Consider the following 27,527-nt stretch of genomic DNA (forward strand, 5'->3'; position numbering starts at 1 on the left):
CAGACATTGTTGGTCAGCCACACTAGGTGGAGGCGGTGACACATCATCAAAAGGTCAACCGGCATGCGGAAGGTCCAACATCATCTGCATGCTCAACAGGTGGGATGATTTGAGGTTGTGATACAGTAAGGTACCACTATAAGTAATCATCCCCACGCTGCTCAGGGAATTGAACCTCCATTGCATGATTTGTAATAGCACAGGCACAACTAACAACGTGAAATACAAACCATTCATCATTGTCCTCAGCTGACACAATAGGGGTTGATCGTGGGATGTTCTAAACATACCAAATTGGCTCAGACACCTCTCAAGTAAGTGTTTAGTCACTAAGGTCTCTCACCGTAGATAACCAGAAAAAAAGTGAAGTATCATCAAACTCCCGATGCACTTTATGGTATACATAGGGTGTCCAAATGACATCTTCTATGGTCAGTGCATCGATCCTCCACTCCTGAAGACTGTCTTGATGTGAATGTTTGGCCCTTCATCTCTTGGCATGTGGGGAGCCATCAATGAGCACCCTTATTAAACTTAAACACATTCATCACCTCCGCCTCAGTAACCCCCAAGTGATTTATAGCAGTAATACATGCAACCTCCTAGTTAATGAGAGGAGTGGTGAAGAAGTTACATCCTTATCTTTACCTTTTGCATTCTTCATATTCTTCTCATGCTTTTTTTCATGTTTTTTCAAGCAAATGAATTCTTACTCATGTTCCTCTAGCTTGTCAAATAAGGTTGTTAGATTAAGTGTTTTAAGATCATTCGCTTCTTTGATTACGATGATCTTGGATTGACATTCCCTATTAAGACACATCAAACTTTAATAGTAGCAATATCATTGAAAATAGGCTTACCTAGATCATTCAACCGATTTATAAGATGTGTAAACCTCTTTTGCATGTCGACAATGGTTTCACCATGCTTCATGCGAAATAGTTCAAACTCTTGATTTAAGGTATTGATCCTAGCTCGTTTGACTTCATTAGTTCCCTCATGAGAAACTTCTAACGTGTCTTACATGGCTTTGGTGGTTTCACAATGGGAAACACGATAATATTCATCAACACCAAGTACGGATATGAGAATATTTTGTGACTTCCAATCATGTGACCACAATTTCTTATCATTATCATTCCATTGATGTTTCGGTTTTGGTATGACGACACCTTCACCATTGGTCATTGTAATTTGATTACGACCATTGATGATGGCTTCCCATACACCCTTATCAGACGAGTTGATATGGATATGCATACAAGCTTTCCAATTATCATAATTTTCACCGGTAAAAATGGGCGCTCTATTGTACGCCCTTTTAGGTTCGGTAACCATTTTCTAATAAGCGAATATTGAAACACAGAATTAACCGGAGCTCGTGATACCACTTGTTATACGAAGGCGACTTATCTAAAGGGGGTGAATAGATCCCAATTTAAAAAATATACACAAAAATGTTTTGAAAAATTAACGGCTAGCAGAAGTGACCCGGATCAATCGTCTAAACCGAACCGCTATCAAAATGCTCGGATATGCATATATACAATCAAAGTATGATAATGAACACAAATTTGATCAAAATACTTTCAACCACAACCAATTGAATGTTATACTAAAAGTAGAGTTTATTCTCAATGATAAAATACACAAAAATGTAATAGAGTCAGATTATCGAACATTCTGTATGCAATTGATTTCGTTTAGAAATTTATATGGTTTTGTTGATCTTCAACCACAATCAAATTGGTTGTGATCAACTCAACAAAACCTTTTTTTAAATGGTTATCAAAAGGTTTAAACAAATGTATTGATCGTAGAATCGATGAGTTCAACAATTTGCAAATGAAATGTAAAAAAGATGAAGAGTGAGAGAGAGTACACAAGAATTTGTTTAGGCCGTTCCTTAATCGGTCTCACTATGGGTACGTATGCCCTTAATTTGAACTAGAATTGAGATAATGAAATTAACATTGCTTTGCAAAAGTAGTATACAAGAGAAATGTAGCGATCCAACCCTACAAATCATATGTTTAATGTTGGTTCTAACACTTTCTCTTTCCTTGATCTAAGTTTGATCAAGTCAGTCAACAATGCCAATTCGATTCATCGTCTCACGTTACTCCTTTGCAAGAAACATTTGTTCTTCAAAGCTTTCACTCGATCGAATCCAAATTGTGAATTGTTGTAACCTAAGATTTACCAATTTGATCCATCGTCTCGCGCTACTCCTTTGCAAGAAACCTCTGTTCTTCAAAGCTTTCACTCGATCGAATCCAAATTGCGTAATCTTGTCTAAAACCTTCAAATCCCCAATTTACCTTGAAGGAAAACCACGGCTTGATTTTCTTATTTGAAACCCTCAAAGATCTCAACCCAATTTACAATTCAATCAACCTAAATTGGACGTTATCAACTCCAATTCTAGATGGCACCCAAACAAAAAATGATTGTGTGTAGTTTACTTGTGTGTATACATAGAATGTAGGTTGAAGATGGTGAGAACTCTTTAAAATTCTGGTTTCATGTAAGTTTACTCTAGAACCTTACTAGAAATAATGCTTACATGAAGTATATATATGTGTGTACAAGTTGAAGCAAAAGGAATGTAAGAGGATTAGAAAAGAATGCAAATTTTCAAAAAATTTAATGTATATGTCGGTCTATGTAAATCATGTGTTGGCACATACGTTGCATGTGTCGACCTGTAGAGCCGATACATCAAACAGAAGTTGCAGGCTTTAAAAATGAGTCGACCTGAAGCTCGTATGTGTCGATCTGTAGAATTTTTTTTCTTATATGTGTCGACCTATAGCACGTATGTGTCGACACATAGACCCATTTTTCATGTAAAAATCAGTTTTTAATGCATGAAACATTTTTTAAACATTTTCTAAATATGTTATTATGTTTCCTAATGCTAACATGCACATTAACACTCACAGGATACTGTCAAATATACATAAGCGCTAAAGTATCCTAATTTTGACATCATACAAAAACAACTTTAATATGAAGGGCACTCACAGACGTTATATGCCCCCGTACAAGAGCTCTCTAGTCTCTACAACTGTTTTGTCAGACTATTTCAAAGCAATCATGTTGTCTCATCATCTTGTCTTCACTTCAAAAAGAACAAAAAAATATGAACCACCGTATATTTTTAAAATCTGAAAATCAACATGACTTCCTCGGATTTTTCAAAAATACGGGTACAATCTCAACATTTCTTCTACCGTTTTTTTTTAATATTTGATATGCTTGGATGCATTTTTACCAGACTTTTCAAAATCACCGATAAAAATGCATGTTATTTAACCGGTTTTTCAAAATATCCGTTTAAAATACATGAGAAATATGAATTTTTACCCGACATTTTAAAAATAACGAAGTAAAAATTTGGTAGTTGGTTCGAAATCTCTGATGCATCACTCTGCTGTTGGAAAATTGTAAAATGTATGCAATGGTAATATAATAAAAGAAATGTAATGGTGTGTCAGCTATGACCGACGGTTGGGAGGACATAATCTCCTAAAATTAATGTTTAGTAGAAAGTGTCACATTGGACAACATTGCTGAGATGTTACAGGTTTTTTTCATTTTGCATAAAAAGATTTGGTACTGACCATATTATCAACTGTGTACAATCTAAAAATTGTTAAGACAAATAGTGTAAGTTGGTTTCATCGTAGTTAGAGTATTAGTTTTACAAAGAGCAGCAGTGTTAAGAAATTCCCTTGTAATCGGATTATCTCCCTTATAGTTTGTATCTGACCAGTTTTAGGCTTTAAAATTGTAATTTTAAATTTTTAAACATAAACAAACTGAAGGACTGATTGTCATTCCTAAATTTAAAGAGCTAATTGTGACTTCATAAAGACAGATTGTCATTTCAATGCCTTCCAATTCCAAGTTCAATGATGAAGCCCACACTAACTGTTTAATGAAACAATATTCTGAATATCATCTCAGTATAATACATGAAGATCACCTAATAAAAGAACAGTTAGCATTCTAGCCATTACAATAAGCTTATACAATATCTTTCACAGGTTGATGTAAATTATGCCACTAACATCACATTAATGTCATCTCCGGACACGGTGACGTTCTCGTTTCTTGAAACGCTCTAACATGAATTGGTCTGTTGCAGCCTGCCTCTGTATCGCACCAGCGGCATCACTGCCGGTATCATTTTGTTTGGGTGCAGAACTATCATCCTGTAGACTTCTCTCTTTGTACAACTCGGGATGTTCTGCAAATTAGTGAGCTTTTCTTGTCAGTAATTGGTGTGGTTTAAAACAAGAGCAAAAAAAATCAAAAGTCGTCTATCAGGGAGAGGCAAAGGCCGCAAAATGAATTCATCGATAACTAAATCAATACTGACAATGACATGGAATCTAACAGCATACATGTAAAAATTTATATATGTAACCGATGGCTAATTCTAATGTGCACGTGTAGTTTATGAGGTGCATCATGCAAAACAATCTTTTACCGTTAAATCATAAAATTTCACCAAATGTAACAGTACAGCCATCACAACATCAAATCCCTTCTCCTCCCCTTCCCCGCCCTCCTTGGTCAGAAACATAAACTACATCCATTGCCCTTCCTCCTCCTATCTCTCTCAACATCCCACCATATCATATGTTTCCCTTCTCAATCCCAATCACTCTTTGCTCCAATATCACATTCAGCTATCAGCTTCAAGAACCTCAGTTTTCATTCAGGACAAAACCATCCCATAGTTCTTCCCCATATGGTTTTGACCGCCTCATGGAATTTTCAGGGGGAAATATTGAAATCATTCTACTTGCAAATATTAAATAAAAACCTACTAATCAAGAAATTGATGGATTTGTCAAAGCCTTAAATAAATATTGTAAGCCGGGTAGAACGGAAACCTACTAGCTCAAGCCCTCTACGTTCATTGTTTTAATTTTATTTTTCAGTTTGGAGTTTTAATTCCAGAACAGAAAGTCCCCCCATTTCAGTAGTTACCGAAAAAATTTGCATACCCATTTTAAAATTAAAGAGCAAACTTCAAACTTGCTGTTGGGTGACTTGTCATTGTGTTGAAATTAGGAACAAATACAAAGGGTTGATGAAGGAGCTGAGATGAGAGAGAGAGTCATTAACGGGAAAGAGAGAGCTGGAGGGAAAGAGAGAGCTGGAGGGAAATATACTGTGTGGAGAGTCCACCATAATATCTAATGGATCTGATCAATCTAATAGTTCATAAAGGTATTGTATATGCACAATCTATATTATTGCATGCAAGAATTGGCCTGTAATATATAATGAAAGAATCAAGGGAAATGTTACCTCTTCTAAGTTTTTCAGCATAATCCCTGCCCCGCTGGAAATAATCAGCACTGTAACTTGACGGAATGCTGAAATCTGATTTTGCCCGACCAACCATAAGCCTCTTTTCCTGCAGAAGCTTTTTTGCAGCCTCTGTTTCTTCAATATTTTTCAATTTATATCTGCAAACAAAGAAAAAAAATCCATTAAGACAATGCACCTATTTTTCTTGCTAGATAAATTCATTTGTAAAGAAACATTAAACAAAGATCACAAAGTAATACTAGCATCAAATAAGAAAAGTGAAACCACTATACTTAAAAAAGCAAGAAACCAATGATAAGATGAATCATCAGGATTATATCATTGAAGATTGAGAAAAGGATTTTTCAACTGAAAAGCCAAAGTCATTCCATTTCCAGTTGCTTGTTCCCAACAATAGGCACCACCAAGTAACCCTAGATAAACTTATCGCCCCAACTAAATATACATTGTTAACAAACAACTCGAAAGACAAATGCAAAAAAACAATGCTAGACTATTAAATACTTCTTCAACAAACAAATCAAACATAAAATATGCACATGGGCAACAACAACGAATATGAGAAAGCATACTCTATCGGAAGCTGAATCTCCGCGATACCAGTGGTCCACTGTGTAGAGCTTTCTTCTGAATTTCGCTTTTTTACCTGCCAAGACACAAGAGTTTCAAAACAAGAAACAAGAAAAGCCGTGCAAACTTAGAGTCTGTTTAGATAAATTTCTCTAAATTAGCTTGTAATAACAATAACTACTTGATAAGTTTAAATTAGCTTTTGCATATCAGTTGTTTCAAAAGGGCCCTCATTTAAAGAGTAGTCATTTCCGGATAGCGGCACAGAGCGGCTGACCCCAAAAGTGGGATAGCTGACTAGCGTGTAGCGGGATAACTACTCTATTTAATCATTTTTTGGACAAATTACATATAATAACTATTAACATATATTTAATGTAAATTTAAACAAATAACTCAACTCATAAAATATTCATAAATCAAACCACACATTACTCTTGAAGTGCATAAACGACTATGAAGGAACGTTAAGGTTGAGTCTCAACTCAAATTTGATTGAAAAACCCAAAATTACCCTTAGAATATTGTAAATTTAAGGGGTAATTATGGTTTTTTAGAGGGAAAAATGATAGCGGGCTAGAAACCGCTCAGGACCGGGAACCAGTCTGCTCCGCTATCCCGCTATTTACCCTGTAGCGGCTGCTATAGTGTTCTACACCGCTAAGGCTCATCCCATTGCGGCCTCTGCTCCGCTATAGCGGGATAGCACCGCTATTGACTACTCTGCATTTAACTTCTTTATAAACATCTATAAGCTTATAAAGACTACTATTTCACATCCATTAACTTTAATCAACTAAGAAACTCCTATAAACCAGACACCAATTTCAAAAGCACATAATAATATACCAGCTACTATAAACTAAAAAAGTGAAAAAAGAAATGTTTACTTTAAGATGGTCAGGGATTGTATATAGTTCATCTTCAGCACGTTTCAACTCATTCTCCACTTGATCTTCTTCATCAATATTTCTACCTCTCTTCTTCGCTAATTCCTGCTCAATATACTTAACCCTGCTCATTCATATATCAATATTTATTCAAGATCAAAAACTTCAAAAAGACAGATTCAATAATCTCAGCAAAAACACATACATATTGGGATCTTCATCCATAACTGCAGTCTCTTGAGCAAACGTATCTTGAAGAACGAGATCATCCTTGTCACCGCCATCGCCGCCGCCGTCGTTCTTTTCAACTGTTTTAGAAGCTAACCCGCCGGAAATTCCAGGATTAGATTGCTGCAAAGTAAGGTTTGCAGGAATTCCTGATTTCCTTTCTCTCTGCTTCTGGAGAAGTTTGATCTCTTCCAATGCCAATCTGTTGCGTCAATTTGATTAATCATTGGTGAAATAAAAACCCTAATATGAAAAAAAAATTGGAGGTGAAATAAGAGAGAAACCTTCTTTCGTGTTCGTCGTCGGAATCGTTGTTTGATTGGGATTGTGGGAGTTGGTCGTTTTCTTCGGTTGGGTTTCTCTTTCGGTAGTTTTTCCTTCGCGGCTTCTCTTGTTTCGAATTTTCCATTGTTTTGTTCTTCTTCTCAGTAGTAAATCATCGTATGCTGTTATTTATTTATTTATTTTGGCTAGAATACCCTTATCTTATTTTATTTTTTTATTTGCTAAAATATAAGAGTATTTATTTATTTATTTCAGTTTTGTTATTTAATTTTGAATTAAGGGTAATGCTAACTTGTGCCTTAAGGGCACAAGATAAGATACCCACTTATAGAAAATTTATATTGAATAAAACAATTATAAAATTAATTTTAGATCTTTATTAAAATCAATATACAATTTCCAACACAAAATTACTTTTTTTAAGTTCTTATCTTGTGCCCCTAGGGCACAAGTTAACGTTACCCTTGAATTAAATATTCTCTCCTCCAATAATGACCGATAGTGTTTATCATTTCACTTCGATTAAGAAAAAAAATAATTAAAAAAGAGAATAATATCTTTATTAAAGTATTTTCACCATGTATTAAAAATGATAAAGTTAATATTAATTATAGGATAAATTTGAAAAAGATATATTAGAAATTGAAATGGGTCATCCATTTTGAAACACTCTTTTATTTTCAAATGAATCACTCATTATGAGACGAAGAGAATATTAAACGAGATTTAATTTAATATTTTCGTTTTATTTTTATTTGTAGGATCTGATTGGTTCTAAAGAGGGTGATATATATATATATATATATATATATATATATATATATATATATATATATATATATATATATATATATATATATATATATATATATATATATATATATATATATATATATATATAATTCAAAAGAAGGAGGAGAGCAAAAGGGAGAAATTTTAATTAAAATTATATGTAGGTCATAAGAGGAGGGGGAATTTTATTAATAATTTACAGTTTTATCTTTATGATTTTAAATAGATTATATGATATTCAAATATGAAAATTTTGTAAATATTTTTGATAATAAAATATGCATAAATTATTAAACACAATTTTTAATGTTGATTGATAAAAAATAATTATAACTTATCACATAATATTTTAAAAAATGAGTACACTTGATTCAGATTATAACTCTCAAATATAAATTAAACTATGGGTTGATAACAATTTTTAAATCGTTATGAACCATCTAACAAAATAAATACATAAAATAACAATCTAATAATAATAAAATATTAGAGATTAATTGAAATACACTGTCAGTGTAAAAGGGTTTTACACCATCAGTTAATTATAGACGTCGAATATTAAAAAAAGTTTGACTTTTATTTTAAAAATCTATAAAGTAATACAAACGGGTGATGGTGATGAATTGACGATGTAAAACTTTTTACACTGACAGTGTATAGTAATTAATCTCAAAATATTAATAATACATCTAGAATGAATGTATACATAAATAGAAGGTAAACGAGTAATAAAAATAAAAACACGTCTTCAAAATAATAACAATGTAAATAATGCACACAAAAATAAAATAATGGTTTATAATTTGATATAAAAAAATACAATAGAATACATGACAAAATTAGAGAGAAAACGAACATAAATAAAAATAAAAATAAAAAAATTATAAAAAAACAAAAAACAAATGCAATGGTTATAGTGTATATTAAGTATAAAAATGCGAAAATAATTTGAAGACGAAGAACAATTATGTTAAATTAATGGAAATTACGGAGAAAATCACACAAAAGAGAAACACTAACGTGAAAGAGAATGAATAATTTTAAAATACTAAAATAAAATTGAGGATATTTTAGTAAATTTAAAATATATATATATATAAAATACAAAATTTATTATCTTCCTTCCCCTCTAAATCTCTCGATTTGAAGGGACGCAAAAAGTGTATTTTTGAGTTGCTCCCCTCCCTTCCATCCTAAAATTTGAATCAAACATATTTAATTATAAATATTCCCTCATATCCCCTTCTATCCATCTACCACGAATCAAACATACTCGTAATGTAAAGATTTGTTTACTTTGTCTTTTTAGTTGACAATTTAGACAATGAATCATCAATTTTGCTGACGAGGTTCCTTCAATTGTCTATGTTTTTTTCTTTATTTATTTAGTGACATGGTTCCTTTAATGAATGAAACGGTTTCCTTAACTCTGACATCAATTTGATTAACTCTGACATCAATTTGATTAAATCCTCTAAAAGCCAATAAATAAAGTGGCATAACATCAATTTTATCCACGTATCAAAAGAGTGGAAAAGCATGTGGAACAACGTGTGGGACAAGCATCTCCTCATCCTCTTGATGTTGTTGCTTCTACAAAAGTCACGCAAAAAAAAACCATTACACTACTTCTAATCCACTAAGAAGCTAGTCCCTAACAAAATCCCCAAAATCTAAACACAAAATGCAACAAAACTAAAACAAATTCAACTATACAAGATCAAAACCACAATCTCCATATGAAATCCTCATCACTCCCAACCGCATAACTGAAAACAACAATCAATTTCAACCTCAAACGCAATATGCACACAAAATAAATCAAGAACAAATATATAAGAATCGCGCAACAATTTGTTTTTGAAAAAATAGAAGCAAATTTGGAAACACGAAAGTGATTAACGAAACAAAAGGAAAAGAAAACATAAACAAAGTTTGCGGCGAATGAGGTACATCAATTTGAGTAGGAGCTGTCACGGTTATGAAGATTGTAGTAATTGACCTTGTGGTGTGTTGCTTGTAGGAAAACAATATATGTGTGTGTGTGTGTGTGTGTGTGTGTGTGTGTGAGAGAGAGAGAGAGAGAGAGAGAGAGAGGAAAATAGAGTGCATCATGAAAGAAACGAGATCACAAGAAGAAGTTATTGCATTAGAGCGACGTCATTCGCTGGAGCTTTGACGTCCACCATGAAAACGCGACATTCGGGTGAAGCGAAGAAGAAGACGCAACGTTCGGGTCTTGCATAGGAATGACTCTGATAGGACGAGATGAACCAGAGGCGGTTGGCATGGAGGCGGAGGGGAGGTCGAAATAATTGTGCGATGTGAAGGTTATCTTCATTCGATGGCAGATGAAACGATGGAATGGGGAAAATAGTGGAAACCTTAAATCAATACTTTTTTTGTAAGGGAAATCAAATACAAACATTTTTTATCTTTTTATTTTAAATTATGATATGGCAAGTATGAACTAATTAAATATTGACATGTCACTAATTAAATAAATAAATGATTAAAAAAAGTCACGTAGACAGACATCGTGAATAAAATTGTAGATTTAGTGTCTAAGTTGTCAAATAATGGGTCAAAACAAAAGAATCTAAACATTACAAAGGGGAAATCAAAAAAACATTATTATGACAGATAAACCAAAACCTGCTCACACTACAATGGATAAAATATATTTAACCCTTTGATTTTTAAGAGTTTTACCATTTAATAAAAAATCATTAATATGACATATCACCCGACTAATTTTAATATATTCAATTATTTGATAGAGTATACATTATTTTTTTAAAAACAAACATATTTTTATTAAAACACAAGCAAAAACATATTGGGTCTTTGACTCATTGGGATTGGATAAAAACTTAATCCGTAATGCCTGAATTAAGGGGAATATTCATCCCACTCTATGAGGTGTGTCTCACACTTATGAAAACCAAAAAAAAATTATCGGTGTTTGTAGATGCATCTTCTGATGCACCTTATACTACACCAGTCCTCGAATTTCAGTCAGCCACTCCATTTTGTTAAAATCTATTATGTAGATGCATCTCCGTATATTTTTTTGGGTGAATCCAGTGATATATCTCTGTAACACCCCATGTACTCATTTATGGTATTTTTATTCACTAAGTTGGTTTATTTAACGACTTAGTGATGATTCAAGAGATGTATATCCAGAAATTTCAAGCGGGAAATTGAATAAAACACCACCTTGCATGTTCTTCTTCCTCATTATCAAAGTCTACTTCACACTCAAAACCCTTAAAAAAATTCTTCCATTCTCAATCAATTTTTCGACACCAAAATATCATTCTTGTGTTTTATCACATCAAAGGGAGAAAAAGAAGTTGGAATTCAATGTAGAGTTCATCCATTTAATCCCTCATTCCTTGCATTAACCTAGTTTTTGAGCTGAGAATAATAACGTTGAGTTGGGAGATGCGTATTTGAACTAAGTTTCATGTGTTCCAAAGATGTATCTCTGAATTTGCCTGATACTTTGAGTTTTGAATTTGTTTTTCTGTTATGATTGGTGTTAGATATGGTGCATCCAAATATGGTTCCCAAAACTACTATGAAAAAGATGTTAATTGATGAAATGAAAGGTAATGTTAAATCGGATGAAATGAAGGGTGATGTTAAACCGAATGAAGTAAATGATGATGTTAAACTGGGTGTTAGATCGGTTGTTGTCGAAGTAGATGTTCATGAACAGTTTACAAATAAATAAGATTTTATTGTATGTGAGCATATGCTACAATGGATCTGCATTAATGGAAAATTAACACAATAATAAACCAATATGCACGAATATAAAAACCCTTAAACCTGTAATAACCTTGAGGGTCAGTAACAAATATATGATAGGAACTCGAACAAATAAAGGCACAAGAGAACACCAATATTTTAACTCTGAAAACCCCTCAATATGGGAGTAAAAACCACAAGTCGTCTAGACCAAAGTAATAGCTCCACTGTAACCAAATAAGGATACAAGAGAGTCTTAAAGTGTTTCACAAACAAGTGATAATAACCGCAAAATCACAAAGAAAACTAGCTTACAAATAAGAATCGAGAATATGGAAAATTATCCAAATTTGCAGCTTCGGTGTGAAGTAATTATCTCTCAGCGCGGACTTTGTTTTGAAGATCTAAATGGTTAAAAGGTAGACATTGGTGTTATTAGACGAAAGGGGCTTATCTAGAGGGGGTGAATAGATCCCAAGTAAAAAAAACTTTACAAAAATTATTTTGAAATTTTTAACGGTTAGCGGAAGTGACCCGGATCGAATCGTCTAAACCGAACCGCTGTCGAGAAGCTCGGATATGCGTATATAAAAACCAATTGATGATAATGATAGACAAATAAATCAATATGTTAAAAAAAATATTTTAAATGATATAGCTAAAGGTGAAAGTTATTTCCAATGACAAAATACACAAAAACTTAATTGAGGCAAATTATTTAACACCTTGTGTGCAATCAATTTCGTTTAGAATTTTCTATAGTTTTGTTGATTTTAAAAAACAACTACAATCTAATGGATTGTAATCAACACAACAACGTATTTTTTAAAATTTTATCAACAAAACTTTAACCAGACGTATTAATCGCACAATCTACGAATTAAACAATTTGCAAATGAAAAGTATAAGAGAGAGAGAGAGAGAGAGTACACAAGGATTTGTGTAGGCAGTTCACCAATCGTCCTAGTTATGGTTACGTCCGCCCCCAATTCCAAATGGAATTGAGATATCAATCTTACTTTTCAAAAGATTGTTTACAAGACAAAAGTAAAAATCCAACCCTACAAACCATATGTTTGATGTTGATCCTAACTTGTTCTCTTACAATGTTATGAGCTTGATCAAGTCACCCAACAATACAAATTTGATCGATCGTCTCACGCTACTCCTTTGCAAGAAACCTTGTTCTTCAAAGCTTTCACTCGATCAAATCCAAATTGAGAATTGTTGTCACCTAAGATTTACCAAGATGATCCTCCAATTACCATTACTCCTTCGACTGAAGTCACCGTTCTTCGAAGCTTTCACTCGGCTAAATATAACTTGAGTAATATTGTACAAAAGCTTCAAATCACCAATTGATCTTGAAGGAAACCCACAAATTGGTTTTCTTATTTGAAACCCCCAGAGATTCTCAATCCAAATTACAATTCAACAATCTAAATTGGACGTTATCAAACCTGATTCTAGATGGCACCCAAACAAAAAATGATTATGTGTAATTTGCTTGTGTGTATGAATAGAACACATGTTGAAGATGAAGAGAATTCTTTGTATGTTCCTAGTTTCGTATATTTCAAATGATTCATGTATAAGGTATATATATGTGTGTAAGTTGGGGGCAAAAAGGAATACAAAAGATTTGAAAAAAACATGAATTTTGGAAAAATGCATCGTTTGTGTCGACCTATGTAAGTCATGTGTCGACACTTTCGAAGCATGTGTCGACCTGTATAGGTCATGTGTCGACTCATAAAAGATAATATTATTTTATGTGTCGACCTGAAACCCCTCCACAGTCGGCACATCAAACAGACGCTACAAGCTTTAAAACTCATCACCATGTGTCGACTCATACCTTGCATGTGTCGACTCATAAAAGAAAATTTTCTTCCATGCGTCGATTTGTATGTTGCATGTGTCGACACAAGCATAAACAGAAGCTACAGACTTAAAAACTTAACATCATGTGTCAACTCATAAAACATATATGTCTACACATAAGCCTGTGTCATACATAAAAACACATTTTTTCATGTAGAATCATTTCTAACCTTTTCTAAATTGTTTAAAAAATGTTTGTATGCTTCCTAATGCTAAGATGAACATTAAGACTCAGAGGATACCACCCAATATCCATAAACGCTAAAGTATCCTAGTTTTGACATCATACAAAATACATCTAAAGCAAAGTTGCACTCACATACTCCCCCTTTTTATGATGGAAAAACTTGAGACTATGCGTTTCGGGTCTTCATGAAGGCTTCCCCCTGAATGTATGCATCCTACTTCATCTTGCAGATGCTTCTCCTCCTTTGACAATATCAAAAAGAGACAAAGAAATCCATGAGAAGTATCTTATATCACACATATACTAATATAACACACATATGTATTTGCAAAGATAAAATCATCAATAAAATAGCACTCACATAGAATGATGTAAATATTAAAAATGCCTAAACATAAATAAAAGCAAGTTAAGCAACAATATAACATAGTTGCCACAAATCATGTCAAATAACATATATAATAAACATGAAAGATGAAGAATATAATGCAATCAAAAAGTCTTGAGTTGCTTCAAAAGCGACACGTTTACGTGACATGTACTTTTGGTGCTTCCGAATGCTACACACACATATGCTATAGCAAGGCGATTATTTAGCTTTATAACCACTCAAACCAAAAACATAAATGTTATCATAACAATGACATACTACAAGAATTTTGTTGATATTATAACATGTTCAAACATATTTCATGCCAGAATAAATAAATAACAAACTCACATATATCATGTAAGAACCAATGATAGATAACATGCTTATACACAAAGAACATATTTCAAGTATGGAAGAAGAATGACATGAAGTCACTATAAGTATATAAATTTGAAAACACGCAATGATTATCAATTGATTTTTTTTGGAAGCTAAGCATATAAATTTGAAAACACACATTGATTCACCAAATATACCCTTAGTTCATCTGTAAACACAAATTTAAAACCTCGATCCAACATTGAGTATTTTTATTCAAATCAATTCAAAATACCTAATCACTGTTAATACCATTTCATTTAGAGGTGAAAAGGGAGATGATTTTGAGCCTTCAACTCCTCTCCTCAATTGTTTGAGTACAAATTCTCTTACTCGATTAGTCAAACAATTATCATTTCTCTAAAAAACTTCTAAACCGATTAAATCAAATCATTTTCATAATAAACTAAACGAAAAGGGAGATGGTCTAGAGCCTTCGATTCCTCTCCTATAATACTTGGATACGAGTTGCCTTACTCTATTATTCAAGTATTTGTCGTTTATCTAAAATACATCCACCATACACAAATCTATTTTCATAATCACTTAGATGAAAAAGAAAGTGGTCTAGAGCCTTTTATTCCATTTCCCGAATACTTGGATACGAGTTGCCTTACTCGATTATCCGAGTATTTGTCATCCATTTAAAACACCTTAATATTATCCAATCCTATCGCAATTAAGGATGAAAAGGGAGATGGTCTAGAGCCTTCGTCATCATACACCCAAAAACAAATCCCCTTCCAACAACCAACCCCACACCATTACCAAACCCCAAAACAATGTCAACCCATCCAAACCCAACGACCAACCTCACACCACCACCATACCATATACACCCAACCACCAAACACCTAACCTCGCAACCAATTCATGTCACACACCCAAACTCAAAACCAGGAATCAAACCCTTACCACCAATAACCATACACAACCACCACATTTGCTATAGCCCAAATGATTCATACGATTCAACCTCATCCCCCCATAGTCCCCCGCCAATGAACACCCAAACATCCTATCACCACATCACCCAATCATTATTTGACTTTCTTACACCACATGAACCATTATTTAGTTTCCAAAACGATTCAAGGTCCCAATTCGGGCAACCATATCGTCCATAAACAACCCAACCACAACGGTCTAACTACGACAACATGACCACCAAACTCAATTACAATAACACCGTTGACAGCAACCCCCAGCTATTGGGGAGAAATGATGACAAATTTGTCAAATACCGCTGAATCTTCCACCAGACCTTCACACCAGCCACCATTACATCATGTCAGCACTCAAAGACCCCAAACACCCCAGAGAAATCGTGGGAGACCTCGAAGGCAGGCTAACGCATCAGGATGTGGAACAGGGGGGGCATTTCAATCGGGTCATTGATTTTCTTGTCAATTATTGTGTATTTTAGCTTTATATCATAATATTATTAATTGTTTTTCATTTACTTTTTTATTTTAATTTTATATAATTATAACATAAAAAAATTTGAAAAAATAAATAATAATCAAAGCATGCGCCATATACAATAACGCATGCTCTTAATGTCATAATGCATGCACCAATTACATTGACTTGATCGCATGCTAACGGCATATGCATTGGCGCCTTGGTGCAAGTAATACATGCATACGTCTAACCAACTTACGCATGCTTTATAGGAATAATTAAAAAGTGGTTATATTGATAAATATTTTGAAATGGTGGCTATTTTGGTATTAATTTTGAAAAATATGATTATTTAAAAAAAAATCACATAGGGAACTAAAAATATATTAAAATTTTAATATATATAGAGTTAATCGTGTTAATAAATTTTGTACATATAGTTTAAGCCTCATAAAAATTTGGTGTGAAATTTGCGTGTAAAAATATTTTTTCACTGATACCTTTTCTCACTCAGACTCTGATCTCTTTCTCATTTCTCACTCCAACGTCTCGCTCCTTCATTCTCATCTCTCTCACTGTCGCGACCGGTAGCCTCCCTGGCCACCGCCGAACATTCTTCTCCCCGCCACCTTGCCGCCCAAAACTCTGCCCCACCGCGCCGTCCAACACTCTCCTCCACCACAACAATTTTCCACCTCGCTGCGCCGCAACCAACATCCTCTCCTGAATTTACAGGTCAGTACACTATCGTTAGGGCTTTATTTGGGGTTTTTATGTTAGGGTTTTTAGTCAAAAGGAATTTTGGGAGTTCTCTTCTTAGTTGGATCCAGATAATCAATTCATATGCTGCTTGGAAGAATATTTTTCACTAATTAAGGGTTTGTTGGTTTCAATATGTTGTTGTGAGTGTTACTTAGACATCTTAATAAAATGTGGTTAAGGAGTAACTACTAGTTGTAAGGTTTTTTCTTCGGCTTAGAGGTGTCATCTCTGTGTAGGCTTACTTTGGGCTCATTCCACTCTGCGTGATTATTCTAGATTTCAATCATGTATGTGTTGAATATCATTAGTATTGTAATGTCACTAATGAGCATGACTGCATGTTTGGTTTAGGTTTTTTTCTATTTGAAATTTCGAGCCACAAGGTTAATGCTCTGTTCTTTCCGTTGTTTAGGTTTCAATAACTAAATCTAGCTTATTAATTTAATTTATATATGTGAATTTACTAAATATGAAAAAACGAATCTTTTTGATGTATATCTTATACACGAGTATTGCTTCTCAAGGCCATTTAGGGATGGGATTCTATTTTGTGATGTTTGTTGTTTACTTTCATTTTGTAATGGGTATGTGATGATCAATTTGTAGCTTCGCCCTCTCTAATTATTTGAATTGAAACTGAAATTTTATTGTCGGATGGATGCTAGTTAAGTTCACCAATTGAATCATGAAGTGCCTGAAAAACTGTTGGATAGGTTTTTTGTTTCTTATTTCCAAAGAATGGTTAAGTGTTTGATTACTCTCTTGTATGCTGTAATCTGTCAAGGAGTCGTGTATGTTATCATCATGTGAATTTAGAGAACTGCATTTTAGGGGTTTTATTTGACACTTAGATGTATGAAACTGCATTTCTTTGTAATGTGGATCAGAACTACGTGATTCTGGTTATGAGCCTCTTTATTTTTGAATTGTGTTTCTGTGGCAGATATGATATCACATTGAACAATGCCAGTCTTTGATGCTTACCTTTTCTCTAGGTTTATAACTTTGGAGCTGGTTTTTCATGTTAGGATTATTGGTTTTATGGCTGGTTGCACATTTTGGCATTTGAGTTTTGTATACAACACTCACTTCTTTTTATTGATTGGAAACTTGGATTTGAATTACACATGTGTTTGGTTCTGTGGTGTCGAAAATTGATTTTAGTTAAAAAGTGAGTTGAATGTAAAGGGATTTATGTTTGGTCACAATCATGTAAAAGTGAGTTGAACAATAAGTTTCAGTGTAAAAATCAGTTTTTGAATCAAAAGCTACAGTTTCTAGCTTCAAGTAGAACCAAACATTGGAGTTGTAATTTTAATAAAGTGTGGTTCATATTATATGATTTTTTTAAACCTTATGGTTCTATTTTTGTTGGTTAAGGTTTGAAGTTGTTACAGTCTTGAAGTAACACTTCTTCTTTGTTAGTAAGGGATTAGAATAGAAGAAAAATGTTAAGGAGAAGGCTTTCTGTTCTCTCGACTTCAATCATCCGAAGTTCGATTCACAACAAATCCTCTCTCGGATACCCGTCCGCCCAATTTCATCCCTTGCAGCTCCCTCCTCACTCTGCCAACGTTGGTGCTACATTTAATCCCAATGCACACCCAAATTTTCACGGTCTTAGAGCTTATAGTCTTCTGTGCTTGAATGATCTAAGAGGTAACGTTCCCCGAAAACAGAAGACAAGGAAAGGTCGTGGTATTGGGTCTGGAAAGGGCAAGACTGCTGGGAGGGGTCACAAGGGCCAGAGAGCCAGAAAAGGTTCAAAATTGGGGTTTGAAGGAGGCCAAACCCCTCTTCGTCGTAGGATGCCTAAACGTGGCTTCAAGAACCCATTTAGCCTCACTTTTCAGGTATATTTTTTCCTGATTGTACATCCTTTTTTTTCTCTCCCTGTTTAGTGCTTTTTCTTTGTATTTAACCCGAACTTTGACGTTTGCTGCATCAGGAAAAATGAAAATATGCCTTAGTGTGGAATTCCAAATTCCTATACTTTTGAATTCCTATTATTATAACTCTAAATAAGGAATTATATTTTTCTGTCCATTGAAAATATGCCTTGGTTCTCCATTATATATGTTTATTTTTTTGTTTCATTACAAATGTGGAATTCCGAATTCCTATACTTTTGAACATTGTAATATTGAGATTTATGGATGGTTGGTTACTTGTGAGCAACAATGCAGTTCTCCAGTCCGAGACTTTTTCAGAATTTCTTTTGCATATTATTTAACACCAATAAAGGCTATTTTGCTTGTATTCCATTTGGATAAATAAAACCATATCTCCGGGAATATTAAAAAGGAAGGACCTGAGCATCCTTCTGAGGCTGAAGTACTATGCTTAATGCAAATATTAGGTTTTAATTTTATTACAGGATATCTATCATTTGCAAGATAAGATTTTTCTTTCAAGGACTCTAAAATCTTCTGTGAATATATATGGCTGAGTGGCTTACTATGTTGATTTTGATTGATAAGAACTTCTTATTTCCACACGTCAATCGCCAATTATGATGTCACTCAAGAGTATTGTGAATGCCGACAACAAATATTTGTCAATGTTTATATTTTATTGTATTGAGGGATATTTACCTGATGCATTTTAACTGTGATTTTTATAGAGTTGACATAATGCCAAATGTTGGACTTCATTTTGACGTATAGATTTAAGCCTTCAAATTTATACGCGTTAAGTAACTTCTTCTAGGGACCTATTCAAGTTTTATTAAAGACTAATTTGTGTGCATAATTTAATTGTTCAATAATTATTACTTTAATGCCTAGATAAATTTTGATGGAGTAGTCATATGCCCCTAGCCATGGTTCGAGCTCATATTGTTGGACCTTCTCTGTTTGGTTGTGTATCCTTCCCCTTTATTCCTCAATCTATTAGTCATATGTATTGCTATACTCAATCTTTTTTATATCTTCTTTTGCAGCCAATTGGTTTGGGAAAAATTGCAACGTTTATCAATGCAGGGAAGATAGATTCTTCTGAACTGATCACAATGAAAACACTCAAGGTTTTTGTGATCACTTCCTCACTTAAAATATATTTGTTTGCTTCATGTGCTCCCTCTCATTCTTTTGGTCATTATTATTACCATACATAGGATGCAGGGGTACTTGGGAAGCAAATTAAAGATGGAGTAAGATTGATGGGGCGTGGTTCTGAGAAGATCCAATGGCCAATTCACCTAGAGGTATATATTGAGTTGAAGGCTAAGTAACAAGTGTTTTTGAGGACCACAATAATGCTTTTTGATTCTTAAGCCTAAAATTCAGAAATACTTGTTTTGAATTTTTTGAACATTTCTCAATTTAATATCATGAATTTAGCCCTTAAGCATCATAACTAATCACTATTCTCACCTTTGTTAAATAATTTATTTATGATTATTTTGATGAAAATGCTGGCTTGAGAGCCTGCACTCTCCTTTCTCTATTGGCAAGCATAAACCATTAAAAATGGGGGCATCCATATTTTAACCTTGACATCATAAATATTCTAGTGTCCAAGGATAAAGAAAAAAAAATATTAGCTTGAGATTTTGGAATTTGGATGTTATGAAGAGTTGGTATAACTCTTGTATCTTTAAAGTTTATAAGCTAATTTTCTCTTAGGTATTTTCCATTTTATATTTTCAAATAAACAATTAAACTTACATAATTTAGATTTTGATTACATGTTATGCTTTTGTTTATCAATGGGATAATAAATGCTTAATTGGTACTTATTTATTTTTTAAATTCTAAACATAAGTATAGGTTTTATATACTGATAAACTTTTTCAGCATAAAATGGATGTATTTTTAACATTTTGGGTTTTACAGGTAACAAGGGTCACTGTTAGGGCCAAGGAAGCAGTTGAAGCAGCTGGTGGGTCTGTCAGAAAGGTGTATTACAATAAGTTAGGCTTCCGAGCACTGTTGAAGCCGGAGTGGTTTGAGAAGAAGGGAAGATTGTTGCCTAAAGCAGCTAGACCTCCTCCAAAGCAAAAGGATAAAGTTGATAGCATTGGACGGCTACCTGCCCCAAAGAAGCCAATTCCATTTTTAGTTGAAGGAAGCAAGGATCTTCCAGTAGGTCAGCTCAGTTAAATTGCTAACATGTTTAGTACCCTTTTTATGGAATTTGTAATTCTTCTTATTCGTCAGCGGTTCGCTCAAAAGGGATTTTATGCAATCTCTCACGATGTCCCGATTGTTCATTCCTAATAGTTAAATTAATTTCATTTGGGATAAATGAAATGAGGAAATCTTGTTTTGATATAATCTTTTTAAGAAACTGACATTGGTCACTCAGCCGAACAGAACTAGTTTTTGTGTGCTGATCTCTTCAATAATGGAAAATTGCTAGGACTATTTCACATTTCTCTTGATTTTTTATGTAAGATTCGTAAGGATGGTAAGTTAAATTTGGTTGGATTTTTTGAAAAGGTGATTTATTTTTAATATGAATTTGTATCACTATGTATTATGTGTTGTTATTCTTCATTAGTTACACATTATAATCATTGCTTAGTCAATCTATTGATCGTGGCAAGATTATTTTTCTTCAACTTTTCAGATTTATGAACATTTATTGTTGAAACATTCATGAAATTCTGTTACTTCCATCAATGTTTCAATGGGTAGAAGAGTCCAGTTTTTTCATGCAAAAGGCAATACCTCTAGTAACTTTTCCTTTCCCATTTAAGTTTATGATATTGGATTATCATTAGTTTAGTCTTTACTACATGTGTTTAATATATAGAAAATTCATCCACTATGTCTTAATCTTCATTACATTATACCTTTTTATTCTAACTTTTCATATTCTCATCTTTGAATTAGTTATTTTTAATCACTTTTTTTAAGTTTGTTTTTGAGAGGAGCTTTTGTAACTTTAACTCCTCATATGCTGACTATTAAACTAATAACATCCATTATTGTTTCTGTTGAACCTCTGCAACTCACTAACTTTATAAAAAATAACATCGAAGACTTTAGATGATTCACACGAAAAACCATGAGAAAATTTAATAGCAGTGCCTACTCAAGTCTTCTACCATAATACTGCCTCTTTTATCTTTTCTTATAGGAAAAATGCTAAACTAACAATTAGACCAAAGATTTTGTCATAGCCTCGTTGGTATTATATTATAGCCTCACATTACATGTGTATTATATTATAGGCACAAATATTAAAAATCTATTATAATACAAAATAATTGATGTTTCAAATTCTAGAAAAAAGTTAAATATAAATTGTTTTTTTTTTTTTTTAACTTACAAGATAAATGGATGTGATCTTCTAGTGTGATATTTTGATCTCCTTGTCTTTTCCTCTTACGTCCATTCTTCTAGTGAAGATGAGTGTATTTACTAAGACATTTTAATGTTAAAGTAAGACGAAATGTATAAAGATTGAATAGGAGCATTGATTATTGAGTAAATATACCTAGAGAGTGAGCCACCTATTTATAAAGTGATTGCACTCGTCTACATTCTATGTTGTTGCTATTTCTAGTACGAGGATGGTTGAGATCGTTACTAGATAAACATGATTTTGTTATCATAATTGAACCTGAAATAAACGGTAGTACCTATTTGGTTTTAATACGTTCCATGGAATTCAAAACGGTTGAAACACTTGTGGGCTTCTAGATCTCTTAATTGCAAGCGTGTCAATTTTCTGGAATGATGCTAGAAGTACTTTTTTGTTGTTGTTATTGGCATTATGCATCCTTTTCTACCATGGGCTTGAAAATGTTCCACAATTCAAACGGGGAAACAAGTTTGTGCTTCTAGATCCCTTATTTTTAGGGAATACTTAATGAAATAATATAATATCTTTAGATTTTGGAGATACATCTCGATGCATCTTAAACTCACACAATCAATGTTAATTTTGAATCACACCTCAACTTTGTGTATATTTTGTTTTTGAAAATGCATCTCCATAAGTCGTACGTAGGTGTATTTCTGGAGCATACTGAAGCACAAGCAAATATAGAACCAAACAGAAAGATGCAGTTTGACAAAACAAAAATAGCATCGATAACGTAAAAAATAAATGGCTTAAATAGTCTTTTGATCCATGTAAGTTAGCGAGTTTTTGATTTTGGTCCATGTAATTTTTTTTTTTGGTATAAGTCGCTATATCTCACTTTTGGGTTGGTTTTAATCCCTAAAAGTAAAATCCGCAGGAATATTCGAAGGAAAATCCGCAAGAAATCTATGGATTTTTCAGCGGATTTTGACTTTAGGGACTAAAACCAATACAAAAAATGAGATATAGGGACTTAGACAAAAATAAAATAAAATTACAGGGACTAAAATAAAAAACTCGCTAACTTACAGGGATCAAAAGACTATTTAAGTCAATAAAATTTTACATAGACGATGTTAACATAAATCAAACATTACATTTTAAGATCTAGGTGGACGTTTCAACATCTTCATATATGTTTGATCGATCTCGAAATTATCGCATCCACCTCGATCAGAACTTTTGTTTCTAAATGCAAAAAATATTTCACATAGTCCTTAAATTTGTACCTTCTTCAACTCAAAGTTGCTGAACTCAATCTTTCCTTTGCTGTCAATCGGCGGTGAACGATACTCGAGCTTCACTATTTTTCGATTGTCGGAGTATGATAGAAGATTTTGCAGTATGTATTTCAGATCTGCAAGAAAGATATACTCATTGAACTTAAATTCAATTGAGGGTTTTAAGTCGTTGAAGTAGACATATGCGACATGTCAATTGATGTTCATTCTGATGTAATGTGTTTTGGTATGATACATGAAACAAGAGCCCATACTTATAGTAGTTGTAGACAAATATGGATCTCTGAACTTATATCTTGTACTAGAGGATGTTCGGGAAACGCATCTCCTGGACCACTCTATTATCTTAATCCAAAGATGTATTTCTGGAACATCCCATAGTACTCAAAATTTCAAATTTTATTTCAGACAAACTTCAAAATGAATCGAAATATTCAAAAGTGTATATATTAGACATCATTAATATTAATACAAGATTACATATAATACATTAATAAATAAAATCTAAAATGAATCGAAATATTTATCGTCGGCTAAATCTATGGGTAATATCCACTTTGACTTTTTTTATTTGATTCTCTTTTAATCTCGCTCAATTTGGTGAACTCTTGCATCCTTTCCACAAAATGGTCCGACCAAGTCTCGACTTTTGTTGTTGAATGAGCTGTCCACTTTGGTAATGTAAGTGGTATAGTGTGTGTGCACTATCCTCTTAGAAATGTTTTGAATGATGTCAAAATTAGGACATTTAATATTTGATGTACATTAGACCTTATCCTCTATGTCTAGATGTGCATTTTCATCTTAGGACACTTAAAATAAGGTTAGATAGATTTTTACAAGTCAAAATTATGATTTTATATGAAAAACAAGGTTATAGGTCGACACATCCAAGTTATAGGTCGACACATACTAAATGCATTTTCAAAATCAAAGTTGTTGCCTTCTATGTATCGACACACAAAGCTCTTAGGTCGACACATGATCACTTGAGGTCGACGCATGCTGAATTTTTGCAAAGGCAAATGCTCCGCCTGTCTGAGGTCGATGCCTAGGCTGACACATATCAACGTATAAAAGCTAAAATGCTTCTATGAGTCGACACACACACCCTTAGATCGACACATGATGGGTTAAAAAATCTAACTTGTAATTTTTCTAAAAATATGTTTTTCTGTTATTTCCTTCATACACATACACGTGTGTGCGCGCGTGCACACACACACACACACACACACACACACACACACACACGTGCACCCATTCACGCGCACACACTCATGCACACACACACACACATCATACACATGTGCGCATATACATACACACACACACACGCAAGCACACACCTACACACACGCGCACAGACGCACACACACGCACACACACACACATGTGTGTGCGCGCATTCATGCATCCTTTTCAAAACATTGAAAATAAGAATATACAAAGCATTTTCTCATTATCTTCAACCTTTTTCTATGCATACACACAACACTTACACATAATTATTTTTGTTGGGTGCCATCTAGATACAAGCTTGATAATGTCCAATTTAGGATAGATGTAGTCAAATTGGATTGAGATTTCTTTGAGGGTTTCATTGATAAAACTAGTAAGGTTTTCCCTCACAAATCAAGGGTAATTTGAGGGGTCTTGGCACAAGTTTTTTCAATTTGGATTCATCCGCATGAAAGCTTTAAAAAAATGGGTTTATGTCAAAGAAGTAGAGAAACTAGAGGATTAAACTGAAAGACTTGGGACAAGATTTCGCAATTTGGATTCAACCGAGTGAAATCTTTGAAGAAAGGAGTTTCTATCAAAGGATCAACTGGAAATCTTTGGATACTTGATATTGCTTAAGATTAAGGGAAGAAAAGAATATAGAATCAACATCAAACTTAGGGTTTAGCGGTTTGGAATGCTATTTCTCTCTTGTATACAACATTTGCAAAGGTTAATTGAATATCTCAATTCCATTTGGAATTGGGGGAAAACGTATCCACAGTGAGCATAATTGAGCAACTACCAAAATAAATCTTTGTGTTCTCTGTCTCTCTCCCCCCTACACACACTCACTCACACACACTCACTCACACACACACACACACACACACACACACACACACACACACACACTCACTCTCTTTATAAAATGTGAACTCAATTAATGTGCAGTTTCCTATATTGATAATTCTGTTTATGTTGAAACATTTCAAACTGTTCTCTAGTAAGATAATTTCAATCTACACAATTGCAATTGGTTTTTCATATCAATAACACAAAGGAAAAATCAGCTTGGTGTTCATTGCACAACAAGTGTTTGACAAATTATCTGAGTTAATTTTTGTTTCCTAATTTAATTGGAAATTGAATATTAAAGTGTAACATTGTTCAAACATTATTTTAGAAAAACATATCGATTTTTTTTTGCATCATTGTTATACGTTTAGTTATGGTTTTATACGCATATCCGATTCTTTTGATAACTATTTAGGATAGACGAGTGTCAATATGGAATCACTTTTGCTTGCCATAGAAAACAAATTTTTAAAACAATTTTTTAATTGAAGAAAATTTTATTTGCAATCTATTCACCCCCTATAGATCATTGCCCTCGTCCAACAAGTAGTATCACGAGCACCAGTTTATCTTGTACTTCAAAATCACTTATTAGATTATGGCTCCCAAACCTAAAAAGGCGTGTATAATAGAGAAAATGTTTTCAATGGAGAATACTATGGTTATTGGAAGGATTGTATGCATGTCCATATCAATTCTATTGATAGAAATGTATGGAACACCATCCAAAATGGTCCATTTGAAATTATTATGGCCAATGCAGATGGTGATGTTGTACCTAAACCAAAAGCACAATGGAACGCAGATGATGAGACAAAATGGTTATGTGATTGGAAAGTAAGGAATATTATAATATCCATTTTAGGAGTTGATGAATATTACCGTGTTTCCCATTGTACAACCGCTAAAGCTATGTGGGACTTATTGCAAGTTGTCGATGAGGGAAAAAATGAAGTCAAACAAGCTAGAATAATACTTTGAACCAAAAGTTTGAACTCTTTCATATGAAGCATGGTAAACCATTTCCGATATGCAAAAAAGGTTCACTTATCTTGTAAACTATTTGAGTGCACTTGGTAAACCTGTTTCCAATGAAATTGCTACTAACAAAGTGTTAAGATGTCTTAATAGGGAATGACAACTGAAGGTCACCATAATCAAGGAAGCAAACAACCTCTTGACATTAGATATTACCACTTTGTTTGTAAAGCTTGAAGAACATGAACAAGAGCTCATTTGCTTAGAGAAGCATGAGAAGAAGATTAAGAAGGAAAAAAACAAGGAAAATGAGGTAGACAAGAAGTTAATTGCTCCTGTGGCTTCTAGTTCTAAGTCCTCTACTATAAAGGCAAATGATAGTGGAACTAGTGATTATGAGTATTCAGATGATAAAGAGATTGAGATGTTTGTTAAAAGGTACCATAAGTACATTAAGAGAAATGAAATGAAGCACTCCGATGAGAATCTCATCAACTATAGAAGACAATCAAATACATCAAAGCAATATGAGAATAAGAAAGAAAAATCTAAAGGTTCATGCTATAATTTTGGAAGAGTCGGTCATTACAATCCAGATTATCCATTGCTTAAGAAGGATAAAGGAAATGGCCAAAAAAATAAGTCTATCAAGCCTAAAAGAGCTTACATAGCTTGGGAAAGTGGTAGTGAATCCTCAAATCAGAGGAGCTCAAGTGAAAGTGATAAAATGACAAATATTTTCCTCACGACCAATCACAAGAAAAAGAATGTAAATCATTTCAAATATGAACCTATTGATAAAATGTCTTATTCTGATTTACAAATTGCTTTTGAAAATCTACATGGTAAAGCCGTAGATGCTTTTAAAAGATTGGATTCAAATAAAATAATATTTTCATACTTAAAAGCCAAAATTTTAGAAATGAAAAAACAAATGGAAACTCTTAAGAAAACCATGTTAGAGGCTAAAAAAGTTAAAATTGAAGATGATAAGTCTTCTTGGTTTGGTTGTGAAACTGGTCACATTTGGCAAAAAGAGATTATTA

General features: G+C 33.4%; 2 protein-coding genes across 4 annotated transcripts; one reads left to right on the forward strand and one right to left on the reverse strand.

Moving 5' to 3' along the window:
* Nucleotides 1–3,870: 3,870 nt before the first annotated feature.
* On the reverse strand, nt 3,871–7,505 carry LOC127093199 (protein COP1 SUPPRESSOR 2). Its single transcript, XM_051032099.1, has 6 exons — nt 7,325–7,505; nt 7,018–7,242; nt 6,813–6,936; nt 5,925–5,998; nt 5,329–5,489; nt 3,871–4,255 (listed from the first exon to the last, which is right to left on the reverse strand). The coding sequence occupies exons 1-6, from the start codon at nt 7,447–7,449 to the stop codon at nt 4,089–4,091; spliced, it is 876 nt and encodes a 291-aa protein (XP_050888056.1). The 5' UTR covers nt 7,450–7,505; the 3' UTR covers nt 3,871–4,088.
* Nucleotides 7,506–16,567: 9,062 nt separating this feature from the next.
* On the forward strand, nt 16,568–21,238 carry LOC127092315 (uncharacterized). Of its 3 annotated transcripts, none has more exons than XM_051031157.1 (5): nt 16,568–16,837; nt 18,290–18,717; nt 19,806–19,889; nt 19,980–20,069; nt 20,701–21,238. In XM_051031157.1, the coding sequence occupies exons 2-5, from the start codon at nt 18,313–18,315 to the stop codon at nt 20,965–20,967; spliced, it is 846 nt and encodes a 281-aa protein (XP_050887114.1). In that variant the 5' UTR covers nt 16,568–16,837; nt 18,290–18,312; the 3' UTR covers nt 20,968–21,238. The 3 variants fall into 3 exon arrangements, with proteins under 3 accessions (XP_050887114.1, XP_050887113.1, XP_050887115.1); XM_051031156.1 differs by having other exon boundaries at nt 16,571–16,837; nt 18,245–18,717; XM_051031158.1 differs by having other exon boundaries at nt 16,574–16,837; nt 18,294–18,717.
* The last annotated feature ends 6,289 nt before the right edge of the window (nt 21,239–27,527 follow it).

The sequence above is a fragment of the Lathyrus oleraceus genome, chromosome 6 (assembly GCF_024323335.1).
Source record: "Lathyrus oleraceus cultivar Zhongwan6 chromosome 6, CAAS_Psat_ZW6_1.0, whole genome shotgun sequence".
Lineage (NCBI taxonomy): Eukaryota > Viridiplantae > Streptophyta > Magnoliopsida > Fabales > Fabaceae > Lathyrus > Lathyrus oleraceus.